Genomic DNA, 14,287 nt, shown 5'->3' with positions numbered 1-14,287 from the left:
TAAAGCAATCTCCACGTGCATGGTTTGGGAAGTTTCACAGAGCTATGATTTATACTGAGTACAAACAAAGTAATGCTGATCATACTCTGTTCATAAAGAGGGCTGGTGATAAGATTACTATACTCATAGTCTATGTGGATGATATTGTGGTCACTGGCGATGATACTGGTGAGATCAATCGATTGAAGAAATTTCTTGGGCAGGAATTTGAAATCAAGGATCTAGGGACATTAAGATACTTTCTTGGAATTGAAGTGGCTAGACCAGAAAAAGGCATCTTCCTTTCTCAAAGGAAGTATATCCTAGACCTATTATCTGAAACTGGAATGCTAGGTTGTCACCCTTCGGATACACCTATTGATCCCAATGGTAAGCACAAGGAGAAAGAGGGTGATCCGGTTGATTAAGGCCGATATCAGCGTCTCGTGGGCAAATTAATCTACTTATCTCCGACTCGGCCTGACATTGCTGTTGCTGTGAGTCTAGTTAGCCAGTTCATGCATGATCCCTGTTCATCTCATATGGAAGCAGTTCATCATATTCTTCGTTACTTGAAGTCTGCTCAAGGGAAGGGAATTTTTTTGTCTCCTCAACCATTTTCGAGTAGAGGTGTACACTGATGCTGATTAGGCAAGATCTCCAGACAGAAAGTCCATCACTGGTTATTGTACCTTTGTGGGAGGTAATCTTGTTACGTGCCATAGCAAGAAACAAAATGTAGTGGCTAGATCAAGTGCCGAAGCGGATTTTCGTGCTATGCCACAAGGTATCTGTGAGTTACCTTGGTTGAAAGGTCTATTGCAAGATCTTGGAATGCCTGTTCGACTTCCTATGATGTTATATTGTGACAACAAGGCTGCCATCAGCATTGCTCATAACCCTGTACAGCATGATCGTACAAAGCATGTTGAAGTGAACAAACATTTCATCAAGGAGAAGTTGGAGGAAGGCTTAATTTGTGTTCCTTTGTGAAATCCGCAGAACGGTTGGCTGATATCTTCACCAAAGGACTACCAGGAAAAACATTTCACCCTAGTTTAGTCAAGTTTGGTATGTTTGATATATATGCGCCAACTTGAGGGGTAGTGTTGAAATAGGGTTTATTTTGTTCTCTTGTGTAATACCAGAATACCGTGGGGGTATTCTGGTCTTTTTCCTTTATTTACTTAATTTATGTTTTTCCTTTTGTAATCCTGAATTCGTGGGGAATTCTGGAATGGGTAGAGACTTCTGTAACTGTACTCTAATTTGGAGTACAGGTATAGGTTAGTAGGATTCCTACTTAGAGTAGGATTCCCTTGTTCGATTCCTTTTCTGATTGTTCACTTTTTCCAGCAATAAATAGAGGCTTGAGGTGAGACTATGCTCATCCAAGCATTATGTTCTCAATCTGATATTCGAACACATGAAAACAAAGAAAGCCTCCCATTCCCCAAAAATAGTGAAGAGTGATGCTGGACAACAGGCGAAAAAAACCAACCCTTGTTTATTCTGATTGGGCCTATGGAGTACTCACAGGATCCGCTAGGAGTCAGTTCACAGGTCTAATGGCTAATGTTGGGTCTGCATGAATATGCGCCAGGGGTTGGCACCAGAGGTCACTTGTACCCCAACCCTATTGAACCAAATCTAGCCCCGAGCCATGTCCCAATGATGCAGAACCATGCGGAAGAAAAATAGTTGGTAATCCTGCAAACCAACTTGTTCACAGCCTCATGTTGAGTCTGAAAATGGGCCAAGGGACGGCACTAGATGTCATCTGTAGCCCAACCCTATAGTACCTAATCCGACCCTAACTCATGTCCACCTTACAAATGAGAAGAGTAGTGTTTGACATGGAGTAGTGCAGGTTGGGAGGAAGGGTAAAAATGAGTTGGGGAACTCAACAGAGACGAGGATACTCAATTGAAGTCCAACGGTTAGATTCAACATATCATAGGTCCATGTGGCTCAAAAAAGACAACGTTGGTAAGTAGAGGCTTCCTTTTCTGCTGGACAGGCAAAAATGTAGTACATATCAACCTTGACTCATTTGGTACATATCAGCCCAATTGCAATACACCACATGACAAAATCAACAGACCAGTTCTGGTCAAGATTTGGATGGTAGGAAAAGGTAAAATACATGGTAGGCAATATAATTTAATTTTTCTTTGAATTTGCAACATGGCCGGTCCACTTGGTCCTGCATCCATCCAACAATTAGAATTGCCACAACAGCCCTCACAATGACTCGATGGATGAAAAATACATAAAAGGAAATCCACTAGATGGTGGTCCATAATGTTGAGATCATACTTGTCAAGGTACCGCCAAGGTGTCAAGGCTCTTTTTTGGGTCCAAGGCAACAGCATGCCTTGTTGACACTTAATGAGTTTACGTTGATTTATATTTATTCCTTTAAGTCAAAGAATTATAAATAATATCTTCCTGCTTAGACTGATAAACCCAAAAGAAATTATGATATCCTCTTTTCAAAGCGGAGAACTGAGTCTGAACATGACGCTGAGTCAGAGGGATCTAACTTTTACAGAATTGATTAAAAGGGGGAGATTAAAATGGGATGGAAAATTTATCATGTATCAAACCATAAGTATTTCATTAGTCCATAAAAGTAAACAACAAACTAATCAAAGAAACCGAGAAAAAGGTTATATTGATAAGAAAGATTTTGATGGATCCATTGCAAGATATGAAAATATTGTTGGGGGTGGGATTGAAAATTACAATGATTCGCTTGTTCTTGAAACTATTTTATCGCCTAGACGTCATAGAGAATGAGAATTTTTAATTTGTTTCAATTTTAAGAATGGAAATGCTGTAGATAGAAATCTAATATTTTGGAATGAAACAACGTAATAAACTGTGGAAAATTTTGGAATCAGCGATGAATATGCATATATTATATCATATAATTTGTTTATATATGTTCATTTTTCGTATTAGGTCATTACTAGCATAATTATATCATATTGCATTGATATGGCTTCTATGTCGCATATAGGTATACTTATATAAAATTATCATTGTTATATTACATATACTGATACACTGCACATCTGGTGCCTAGGAGCCCCTCCAACCCCTTGGATCACCTAGTCGCCTTGATAATTATGGTTGAGAATCTTGAGATGGCCCAGAAAATTTTAGAGGTGTTCAATCCAACGGTAGTAGTACTTAGCCGATGCAGATTAGTGGTTGAATCAGATTGACCAGTCTGGCCATCCAGACCAAGACAAACCAGATCTAACTTGGGTTTAGGAGGATATTTAGGCTTTATTTCTATATTGGGATAATATGTATTATCTATTCCTTCATTTATTTAGTTTGTTTTATTTTGGTAGGAAGTTGGATACATAGGGATCATTAGTTTACTAATTGAGTTTGTTTCCTAGGTTGAGTAGGTTTCTTTATTTTTGAGTTGAATTTCTTCTTATTTAAGGATATATAACCCAACGACTGGAGTACTTGAAGAATATGGAATGAATTGATTTGAGAAGCCTGCATAGCTGTGCTTGTGTGCCTTTCCCCCTCTTCCTTTCTTCCCTGCAATCTGGTTTCCCTTTTCCTCTTTCTTTTTCTTCTTCTTCCTATCTGTTATACTCTGTTACTGGTCCATTCCCTGGTCCAGGCAGTAACAGTAGCTGCACCTTTGGTCTCCGGTATCTCTTCCTCTCTTTTTTCTTCCTGAGACTAGGGTCAAAAGAAACCCTCTCCTGGGAGACCAAACCCTTGGAGTTTCATTACCAACAGAGATTTTTTTTTTCTTTCTGTTAACCGAAACCATACCATACATGGTTCTTCTCTACCGCCAACTCCAACTTGCAGATACTTTCTCTGCTTCGATCTCCAACCGCTGGACCTCTTATTGGCTGGAATCAAGAGATCTTAGGGTTAGCAATGTACCCTTCAAAAGTCTCAACTTATTTGGAGTTGTATGTGAGGAGAAGTGTTTATCACAAGCTCACTTCCGCTGCTGGTTCAGAGTTGGGAGGTTGAAGACAACCTCTCGCCTTCTTCCTCACCCCCCCCCCCCTCGATATAACCACTCATATTTCTTGTTTTCCTTTTACCCCCCCTCTCTGTATATAATTCAACTTTCTCCCTTTTATTTTAGTTTGTTCCAAGTAAGTCCCTGCTCTTTAAATTGTAATACCCATCTTGTTCTTTCTTTAGCATACTTTAGTAACCCTCTCATAATCTGGATACTTACAGTTCTGCCATTCTTCTAATAAAGTTCAAATTAATTACAAGATTGCCATGGGTTCTTTAAAATTGAGGTATTTGTTGTCCGGATGGCCCCTAGCAAACCCAAACAGGGTTTTCAAACCCCAGGATCGCATCATTAGTTGGTCATTTATTGAAGCAAAATAAATGAAACACAACATGCAAAAAGATTTCATTGTTAATTAAGTATTACTGTATTAGATCGACCACTGCTCCATATTTCCAATAGAAGATAGGCGCTGCATTTAGCCTAGTTCAATCAGAAGGGGGAAAAAAACTTCTGATAACTTGTTTTAGATTTGCAAGATCCAACACTTATTGAAAATTTTACAAACTCTTGATTGTGATGTCACCAAAATGGTTGTTTACATTACAAAACAACCATAATAGATTACAAACCATAAGGACAAGGCATTAATTTGTGGCCAGAATTATCAATGTTAAAGTTTTACCTTAATTAGGGATACCTTAATATAATTTCTTGTCAGGAAAGATCTGTTAGGAATATATTGAAGAGAAAGAGTGAAGAATTAAAATAATAAATAACAGTTCAGACTAGTAAGTGCATTATCCACAAGAGTATGGGTTACACCCACAATTCCACATAATCCATTCGAGCATAATTCCAAAAAATACAATTTTCGGTTTTTTTGTTTGAAAATTCCTCTTGATTGTGCTGATCTCTATATGGTTCCTTGAAGGTACTTTAGATCTTCTAGATTCTTCCAGTTCACTCTTTCTTTTTAGTTAAGCTAATGATCAAGCACTTTATAAACCACCCAACAATCAGGAAGTACTTGACTGTTCCATCATCCCTTCCCCAATACATAACCATCCTTAGGTAAGGCTCCATCCAGATGTGGTTGATAGTCGCACAAAAAGTTAAGTTTCCAACAGTTTCGCAAATAGAAGAACCAGCAAAAGTCATGTTAATCCAAAGCCACTCTCTACTGAAGGGAAGGATTCTTCGACTTCTAGGCCAACATTTAGCTAAGACTCCCTTCCAGATAGCCGAAGAGAAAGGACACGCAAAGAAAAGATGGTCAATATCTTCAACATTGTTCCAACAAAGGCAGCATGAAGGGGGGACATCAATCTGACGATGATGGAGGAAGGACTGCGTTGGAAGACAATTGGAGAGCGCCCTACAGGCTGTGAAGCAGTGCCGGAGGATGTGATGCTTGAACCATAGAAGTTTTCTCCAAGGGACCGAAGGATTTTTGGAGCGGATGTGATCCTAGGCAGCTTTAGCACTAAAGGAACCCGAAGAGGAATGCACCCAAAAAACACAATCACCTCTCCCAGATGGGCTTCTAATGATGGAAGGAAGAGCTGCCCAAATGCTCATAAGCGACTGATGGGAGGAAGGCGGCGGAGTCCAACCATTGATGCCAAGGATAGCAGCAACCTTCGACTGTCTAGAAAGGCCCGATCTGTATATAGCTCTGGGGCTGACAAGGTGGAGAAGGATGCCCATAGGGTGCCAATAATCCAGCCAAAGGGAAGTAGAGGTGCCATCCCCAATGCGGGAGCAGATAGATCCCTGAACTAGGGAGCGAGCAGCTAAAATCTTGCGCCAGACCCAAGAAGCATCAGAGGACAGAGAAACAGCCCAGCAAGAATCTTGCTATAGGTACCTCAAGTAGATCCAGTCAACCCAAATACTTCTCTTTTTAGAGACAATCTTCCAGATCAGTTTGATAATGCCAGCTAAATTAACCTCTTTGACTCTTCGAATACCCAAGCCACCCTCTCTTTTCAAGAGACAAACTAAAGCCCAACTAATAGGGTGAAGGAATCTGGAGGAGTCCGTGTCCTTCCAAAGAAAAGAGGCCATTAGGGATTCTATAGCCTTGACAGTAGAGTGAGGCAACCCATAGATACCAGACCAGAAAAATAAGAGGATTCCAACACTGATTTGATGAGAACCAAGCGACCCGCATAAGAGAGAAGTTTTCCTTTCCAGAGTTGAAGATACTTCCTGATGAGATCCAACATAGGGGTGCAGTGATGCGCAGAGAGCCTACCAGGAATCAGAGGAAGACCCAAATATTTGACAGGGAACTGGTCAACAATGAATCCCACTTTCAATAAGAACAACTCTATCCAAATCAGAAACCCCAGCAACGAAGAGAAGAGACTTTGATGGGTTTATGCACAGACCCGAGATCAATTGGAAGTACTGCAAACAAGACATGATGGTTTCAAAGTTGATGGAAGCTTTGGAGAAGATCATTAGGTCGTCCGCAAAAGCTAAATGAGAGAGCTTGAGAGCTTTGCACTTGGGGATGGGAGAAATGAAGTTCTGATCCGTGCAAATTTGAACATCCTTCGAAAGAACTTCTAAAGCCAAAGTGAAAATATAGGGAGAAAGATGGCACCCTTGTCTGATTCCCTTAGAAGTTGAGAAGTAGCCTGTCGAACTGCCATTTACTAGAACAAAGAGTCTTGTAATGGAGATGCAAGCATGACTCCAATGAACAAAAGCCGGAGGAAACCCCATCTTAGTCATCACATTGATAATAAAATCCCATCTAAGGGAGTCAAAAGCCTTGTGAATATCAATCTTCATAAGGGTAGCAGGGGAGTGACTGGATCTAGCAAAGCCTCTAACAATCTCATTGCAAAGGAGAATGTTATCAGAGATGTTTCTGCCCGGGATGAAGGCTGACTGGTTTTCGCTAACAAGCAAGTCCACAACACTCTTAAGTCTGATGTCAAGGATTTTGGCAATAAACTTGTAGATCAGATTGCAAAGAGCAATGGGCCTGAAGTCTGTCATAACTGCAGCACCTTCTTTTTTGGGGATAAGATGGGTTTTTTCCAAATGCCCCCTGAAAATGGCCAAACTTACAGTTGCCCCCATGAACTTTCACTAATTCCACGTGCACCCCTGCTTTCCAAACTAAGTACCACTATAGTCCCTCCCGTTAGATAGAGACGTTATGTTATAACGAATCCCAGTTTTTGAACATTGTTGGGCCATTCTACCCCTTGATATGGTAAAATGACAAAAATGTCCTTACCTGGAAAAAAAAAAAATCCAACCCATCTTCCCCAAACCTCTGCATTTTTGCCTTTTTTTCAAACCCTAAACGATTTTTAGAGGAAGAACTCGTTCGATCAAGCACTATTCGACTTAAGATTTCAGTTGAACAATCCTTTGTTCCTTATTTCATGAAGATCTACTGGTATTTACCCAAAAGATTAGGCACTGACAGAGAACCAGCAACCTGAAACTGCACTTGACGGTAACTTGCAGAATCAATGGGGAACCCTGGTTCTTCCTCTAAAAATCGAAGGAGTCATTGTTAAGGTCTAATTGTCTAAAGGCCAAAGCATCAGCATTAGATGGTTATGAGCATTAATTCAGGGTTTGACCTTTGTTTTGGCTGTAATAATAGGCCACATAAATAAGAAGGTTAATTAGAGCGTTTCAAAACAGAGGGAGTTGGAGAGATTCATCTTCTCAAATTGAAGTGAAAGAAAGTGAAAGACTGAAAGGGATGGCCAAAAAAGAACGAAAAACGAAGGGAAAAATTCAGTTAACAGTGCAATAAATGAGATTTAATTCAGGGTTTGACCTTTGTTTCTTTCTTTTCTGCTATCAGAGTTCAAAGATCAAAGTATTGTTCCTTCTAGGTGCAAGGCTTGGATTTTTTAATTTTTTTTTTTCCTTTTCTTCCCTTTTCTTGGTATTAAATGTAATCCCAAGTGAGGCAACTTTATGAAATTGGAGATCAGAAACAATGTAGTTTACTTCTTTTGATTGAAGGAGTTCATCCTCTACAAGTTTAGGGTTTGAAAAAAAAGAGAAAAATTGCAGAGGTTTGGGGAAGATGGGTTTGATCAGGTAAGGGCATTTTTGTCATTTTACCTTATCAAAGGGTAGAATGGTCCAACAATGTTCAAAAACTAGGATTCGTTATAACATAACGTCTCTGACTAGCGGGAGGGACTATAGTGGTACTTAGTTTGGAAAGCAGGGGGGCAATTGGAATTAGTGAAAGTTCAGGGGGGCAACTGTAAGTTTGGCCATTTTCAGGGGGGCATTTGGAAAAAACCCGGGATAAGACAAAGGAAAGTGTGGTTGACCCCTTTGATCTGAGAGGGATTGTAGAAGAAGCTCCGAACAGCTTTGATAAGGTCATGCTTTATAATGTCCTAGGCGGCTAAAAAGAACCCCATATTGAAACTATCAGGGCCAGGGGCACCATCCACTTTGAGAGATCGAATAGCAGTCTCAATTTCAGCTTCATCAGGAATAGCCCTGAGGGAGAGGAGCAGCTCATTTGGGATGAATTTGTTGAGCAGGTTGCTAGGAAAAGGGCCAAGATCATCCAAAGAACCATTGAAAATTTCCTTAAAGTGCTTCACAGCCGTGTCTTTGATATCTTTGACTCTAGTAATAGAAGAACCATCAGGAGCCCTTAGCATGAGAATAGAATTTGCATTTATCCTGGCTTTCAAAGACCGGTGAAAGTAAGCTGAATTTGAGTCCCCTAATTCCAGCCATTTAATCCTGGACTTTTGCTTGAGAAAGCATTCCTCTTGAGAGAGAAGCAAGGATAGCTCAATGGAAACTTCCTTTTCTTCTTCAGCCAAGGCAACATTAAGGATGTCAAATTGGAGCTGCAGCTGGATAGAGGAGAGCTTGTCTTTGCATAACAAAACCTGATGGGAGCTATTACCAAAGGAGGTCGAATTCCAACATTTGAGGGCATCCTTAACATTTCTTAGCTTCCTGGAAAAAGCAATAAGAAGAGAGGAGACAGCATTTACAGGTTTGTCCCAAGCTTCTTGGACAGTAGGTAAAAAAGTTGGGTGAGACACCCAAATGTTAAAAAACTTGAAAGGCTTCAGACCAAAGGAGATGCAAGGTTGGATGGTAAGAGTGATAAGGTTGTGGTGAGAGATGCCAGGCGTATCAGAGGTGGCAAGAGATGACGGGAGGGACGAAAGCCATTCTTCATTAACCAGGATTCTATCCAACTTACAAGTGATGCGGGCGCTGCCAGTTCTTTTGCTGTTGCAAGTGAAAGTTGGACCAGTCCATCTTAGATCATTGACCCCTATGTCTTCAATGCACTCATTGAAAGAGTTTATAGCATCCATGTCTAAATGATCTCCCCCCAGCTTTTCATGGATGTACCTTATAACATTAAAATCTCCACCAAGCCCCCAAGGAGCATTTCCAATCTAATTTACAATGGAGCGTAAATCAGTCCAAAGAGACATCCTTTGAGAGGGGCAATTGGAGGCATAGACCATAGAGAGGAGGAAACTTGATTGGCTAAGGATATCAAGAAAGTTAAGATGCAGGAATTGAGAGGAAGAGGAGATGAGAGAGAGATTGTATTTACAAGGGTCCCATAAAACCCAAATTCTGCCATTTGAATGGTGAGGGTAATTGGAGAGAAGAGACCAGCCCGGTGCAATGGAGGCCGAGATTCTAGAAGAGTTGGGCTCCTTGATATGAGTTTCAAGTAAGCAACAAAAGCTTGCATGAACAAGCCTTATCTTGGATCGAACAGCAGCATGCTTTGAAGGGGAATTAAGGCCCCTAGTGTTCCAAAATATGCCTTGATTCATTTGGACAGCGGGGCTAAAGGCAAAGAAGGCTCACAAAGCCGAGAAAGAACTGACCTGGGCTGAGAGGAGCTGAGGTGCCGGCGTTGGTAAGAGCCAGCAGGGGAGGGATTAGCCAAAGGGAGGAGAGGGATGTCACGGCCAGAAGGGGATATGGTCTGAACTGGGTGTCTAAATTTTGGGTTAGAAGCGGTTTGATGGGTAGGAAGCTTTAGAGGGGAAGTGACCCAAGAATCCACATGGGTTAAAAGGGGACCAGGGCCAAGAAGGGAAGGCTTTAGAGATGAAGTGGGGGCCAGTGGAGGACAGGTGGAGGAGAGAGACAAGAGATTACTCTCAAAAGAGGGAAAAGGCATCAACCTTTTCGAAAACTCATCCGAGGAGGGAGCACTCGACGAGGAAGAGGGTCTCGCAGAGGGGAGAGCATCAAGAGAGGCCGACAACATAAGAGAGTCAGACCTGGGAGCAGGAGAGCCATCGCCAGAGAAGCTAGCTCGAGGGATCGATGACATACGAGATCGACTGCGAAGTGCGATCAGAGATCTAGAACTGGAGCACCTCGGGGCAGGCATCAGCATCTGTCGCATCGTCAGAGGACATGATAGAGAACCTGTTGTTACTATCGGGTAAGGACCCAGAAGCAGCAGCGACGGCAACAGATTTTTTCCGATGAAGATTCCGGTGCTTGGACCTGGTTCGAGTCCTACCACGCGCAGGGGAGAAGACCTCAGAGAGAGGAGCTGGAGAAGGAGAAAGCTGGGTCTCTCGGATTCCATCAGAGGTTGGGCTTGCAGCTTTAGAGGCGCAGAGCTTCGAATCATGTCCAAACGATTTGCAGACCAGGCAGTGGGGAGGTTTCCAGTCAAAGTGAACCTCCTGCTCGAAGGAGTAATCGTCGCCTTCATGAACCGTGATGAACGAAGGAAGAGGGTAAGCGGCAGAGACCTCGATACAAATTCTAGCATAGGCTAACCGATCTTTCCTGGAGGTTCAAAGATCAGAAAAGAGGGGGGTACCCAGGACTGATCCCACAATGCTGAGACCTTCAAAATACCAGTAGTGAAGGGGAAGGCCTGGAAGAGAAACCCAGAGAGGGAGCAAAGAGATATCAAGTCGCCGGAGTTGTAGCTGACGGTGCCATTGCCGGAGGAATAATGGCTTCTTTCCCACTTGCCAAGGGCCACCCTCAAGAAAACAAGACTTGTCCATTTCTTCAGAGAACTTATAAAGATAAAGAAACCATCATCCAGGAGCAAAATCTCACGATTCCCCGGAGTACTCCATTGCTTGGAGAGAGAGAGCTTCATCGTGTGGAATGGAGGCCTAGAGCCAAGAAAACTTCCAACCAAACAATTCTCCCAGAGCCTTGCTTCATCTTCGAGGAAACCAAAAGGGCAACAGGCAACTTTTGCAGAACTTAATATGGAAGGGGCAATAAAGTGCAGAGGGATGCCATCGTAAGCTTTTGGAGACGACCTGAACAGCGTACTCCAGTCTAAGGAAGGGACACGTAAGGGTGGAGTTGAGCCAGAGGGAAGTGGCGATGGGGGTGGAGGCGGAGAAAGGGACAAAGAGGATGGAGGTGGCGGTGGAGATGGAGCAAGGGAGGGGGAGGTTCTAGGGGATGACTGCATACCCCCAGAGGGAGCAGGCGAAGGAGGGGAGGTGGAGGCGGAGGAGCCCACCGTAGTTCCGGCATTCTAGAGACAATATGTTGGTCGACTCTCAAACCAACTCTCAACCCTAACCCTTAGTACTTCAAAGAAGTACACTAATGTTCTATCAGGCCCATCACCTGTAGATTCGGATAACTTACATATTTGACCTACGGCATCATTGAATAAGGATAGCCATCACCTTGAACAAGGACAAAAAAAGGTGAAAACTGATCACAGAGCAACAAAAAGAGACGGCAATCTACTAATCTGTCTTAGGATGCTATAATTAACATTTTTCCCCCAGGGGAGGGAGTATATATGATATGTATGATATGGTTCCACATAGGAAACCTGTTGAGTTATGTAATCCGATAAGGGTATTTTGAGTTTTTTTCTTTATTTATTCCCTGTTATAAGCATAGTTGGCTATACAGGGACAGTATTGTAATTCTGCCTTATAAGTGAATGTTACAAATGAAGGGGCTGAGTGTGAAGATCAATTCACTCAAGCCATTCTCTTAACTAAGAAAACCCATCATTGGTTACCAAAGTAAGCCAGTCATTCCATAACCTGTGCAACTAAAAAAAGCTCATTCCATGTAAGCATTCCATTAAAAACAAAAACAAAAAATGTGATGAGCAAAGAGAACATATAAACCCATAGTCCAACACATGAAACAAAATAACATGATGGAACAACCATAAAGCTGCTCAAATTATCAAACGCCGGAAAATCCAAACACCCTTCATAATCACATTATGCATTGTTAGATCACAAGATTTTTTAGAATAAATAAAAGGAAATCTCTACCGTTTCTAATCGCAGAACAAGTACATCCCTCTTCTGGCCAATGCGATGAGCCCTAGCCTGTGCTTGCAGGTCAACCTGAGAGCAACATCAAGAAACAAGGAAGCTTTAGAAGGAAGCTAATACGATTGATAACTGGATAACAAATCTGAAAAGAAGCAATCTTATATTATTGCCTGAGGATTCCAATCAGTGTCAAATATGATAACAGTATCAGCCGCTTGGAGATTCACTCCAACACCTCCAGCCCGAATGCTACACCACATAAAGACACATAGATGGAATTGAAGTTATGTGAATATAATATGCAAAACATCTTGCAGCAATAGATAACTGAAGATGCCTGGAAATAAGTAGAGATTGCCATCCATCTTACCTGAGCAAAAATATAAAAGCAGGAGAGTCTGGCCGATTGAATTTCTCAATAAGGGCACCACGTTCGTTTCCTGATGTATGTCCATCCAACCGAAGGTAACTGTAACGCTTCCAGTGGAGATACTCTTCCATAACATCAAGCAGCCGAGTCATTGTTGAGAAGAATAGAACCTGCAGGATAATCAGACCTAGATCAACCTGATTAGGGAAAGAAGAAGAGAACTTGCAGAATACTCAGCCCCGCATCAAGCTGCCAGATAATTCGATTCTTAGAGGCTCAAAACTACTAAAAAAGAATCTTACTAGAACCAGAGACGGAAACATATAAAAAGCAACAAATTATTTGCGGCAGTCTGTGAGTTTCATTATAAGAAGGGCTTAGTTTCCACATATCAACAATACAACAACTCAACCTTATTCCAACTAAATAGGGTTGGCTGCATGGATCCTTGCAAAGACAAATGATAATAAAACAAGTAAAAAGAAAATAATACAAGAACAACAACTACAAATCAGTCATATACAAACAAACTGGGGTCAGCTACACGGATCCTTGCCCTCCAATAAGCTCTATTCGATGTCATATATGAAACAATACCTAATCTATGCATGTCTTTCCTCATTTCTCTTACGCTCATTTTAGAGCTGCCCCTAGCTCTTTTAGTACCTTCAATCTGAATCAAGTCACTCCTCCAAACTGGAGAATCTGAAGGGCTCCGTTGAACATGGACATGCCACCTCAGAAGACATTCTCGTAGCTTATCCTGAATCGAGGCTACTTCCATATCAGCTCTAATTTGATCACTCCTTATTTTATCGTTCTGTGGTTTTGCCACTCATCCATCTCAACATCCTCATCTCCGCTACACTTAGCTTATCTATATGAAACTTCTTGATTGCCTAAAATTCCGCCCCATACATAATAGCTGGTATTATGACTGTTCTGTAAAATTTTCCTTTAAGCTTTAAAGGAATCCGTCGATCACATAACACTCTAGATGCACCTCTCCACTCCATCCATCCTACTTTAATTCTTTGTGAGACATCATCTTCTATATCACCTTTGTCACAGCCCGGTTCATAAGGGCCAAGTGTGCCAGGATGTCCTTGACATCCAACCAAGATCACCATGCGGTTCTCTATTCGCAGTTTCAGTCACAATATAATTAAATTAAGAGCAGCGGAAGCAATTTAATATGAAATAAGACAGTAATTAAAGGAAACTAGTGATAACAGTTGTATTTATATATATATATATGAACATGCTTTTACATCAGGGTTACACAGTTAGTTCACAGAAGGTGTAACACTAACTAAGCCAAAAAGGTTATATACATAAGTACTACAAAAAGTAATATAAACAAAAGGAAGGGAGGAGCCTGATCAGTCTGGGAGATCAGGAGAATGAGCAGTCGTCGCAGGAGCACGAAGCATCGTGCTCCACCAGAACATAAGGACCAGCTCCGCGATCAACAGGAGAATCCTGAACAGTAGGAGTCCCCAAAGGAGCACAAACAACAGCGATAGAAGTCTCATCTGTAAAAATAGAGTGATCACGAGGGGTGAGCTCTCAACTGAGCCCAATAAGGAAATGCATGCAAACATATCGCAGCCATTATGATGAATGTCC

The 14,287-nt window shown here is 41.7% G+C and overlaps 1 protein-coding gene across 7 annotated transcripts in view; it reads right to left on the bottom strand.

The window, feature by feature from the left end:
- Nucleotides 1-14,287, bottom strand: part of LOC122659776 (chromatin structure-remodeling complex protein SYD-like) — an 85,759-nt gene that overhangs the window by 15,561 nt on the left and 55,911 nt on the right. For all 7 annotated transcript variants that reach the window (XM_043854911.1, XM_043854909.1, XM_043854912.1 and 4 more), the window contains 3 exons: nucleotides 12,659-12,828; nucleotides 12,459-12,537; nucleotides 12,286-12,360 (listed from right to left, as the gene is read on the bottom strand). In XM_043854911.1, the coding sequence (XP_043710846.1) occupies nucleotides 12,286-12,360; nucleotides 12,459-12,537; nucleotides 12,659-12,828 (324 nt within the window). The remainder of the gene's footprint in view (nucleotides 1-12,285; nucleotides 12,361-12,458; nucleotides 12,538-12,658; nucleotides 12,829-14,287) is intronic.

This window comes from Telopea speciosissima, chromosome 4 (assembly GCF_018873765.1).
Source record: "Telopea speciosissima isolate NSW1024214 ecotype Mountain lineage chromosome 4, Tspe_v1, whole genome shotgun sequence".
Classification (NCBI taxonomy): Eukaryota; Viridiplantae; Streptophyta; class Magnoliopsida; order Proteales; family Proteaceae; genus Telopea; species Telopea speciosissima.
The sequence above is the reverse complement of the archived record's forward strand: the minus strand, read 5'-3'. Positions and strand labels throughout refer to the sequence as shown.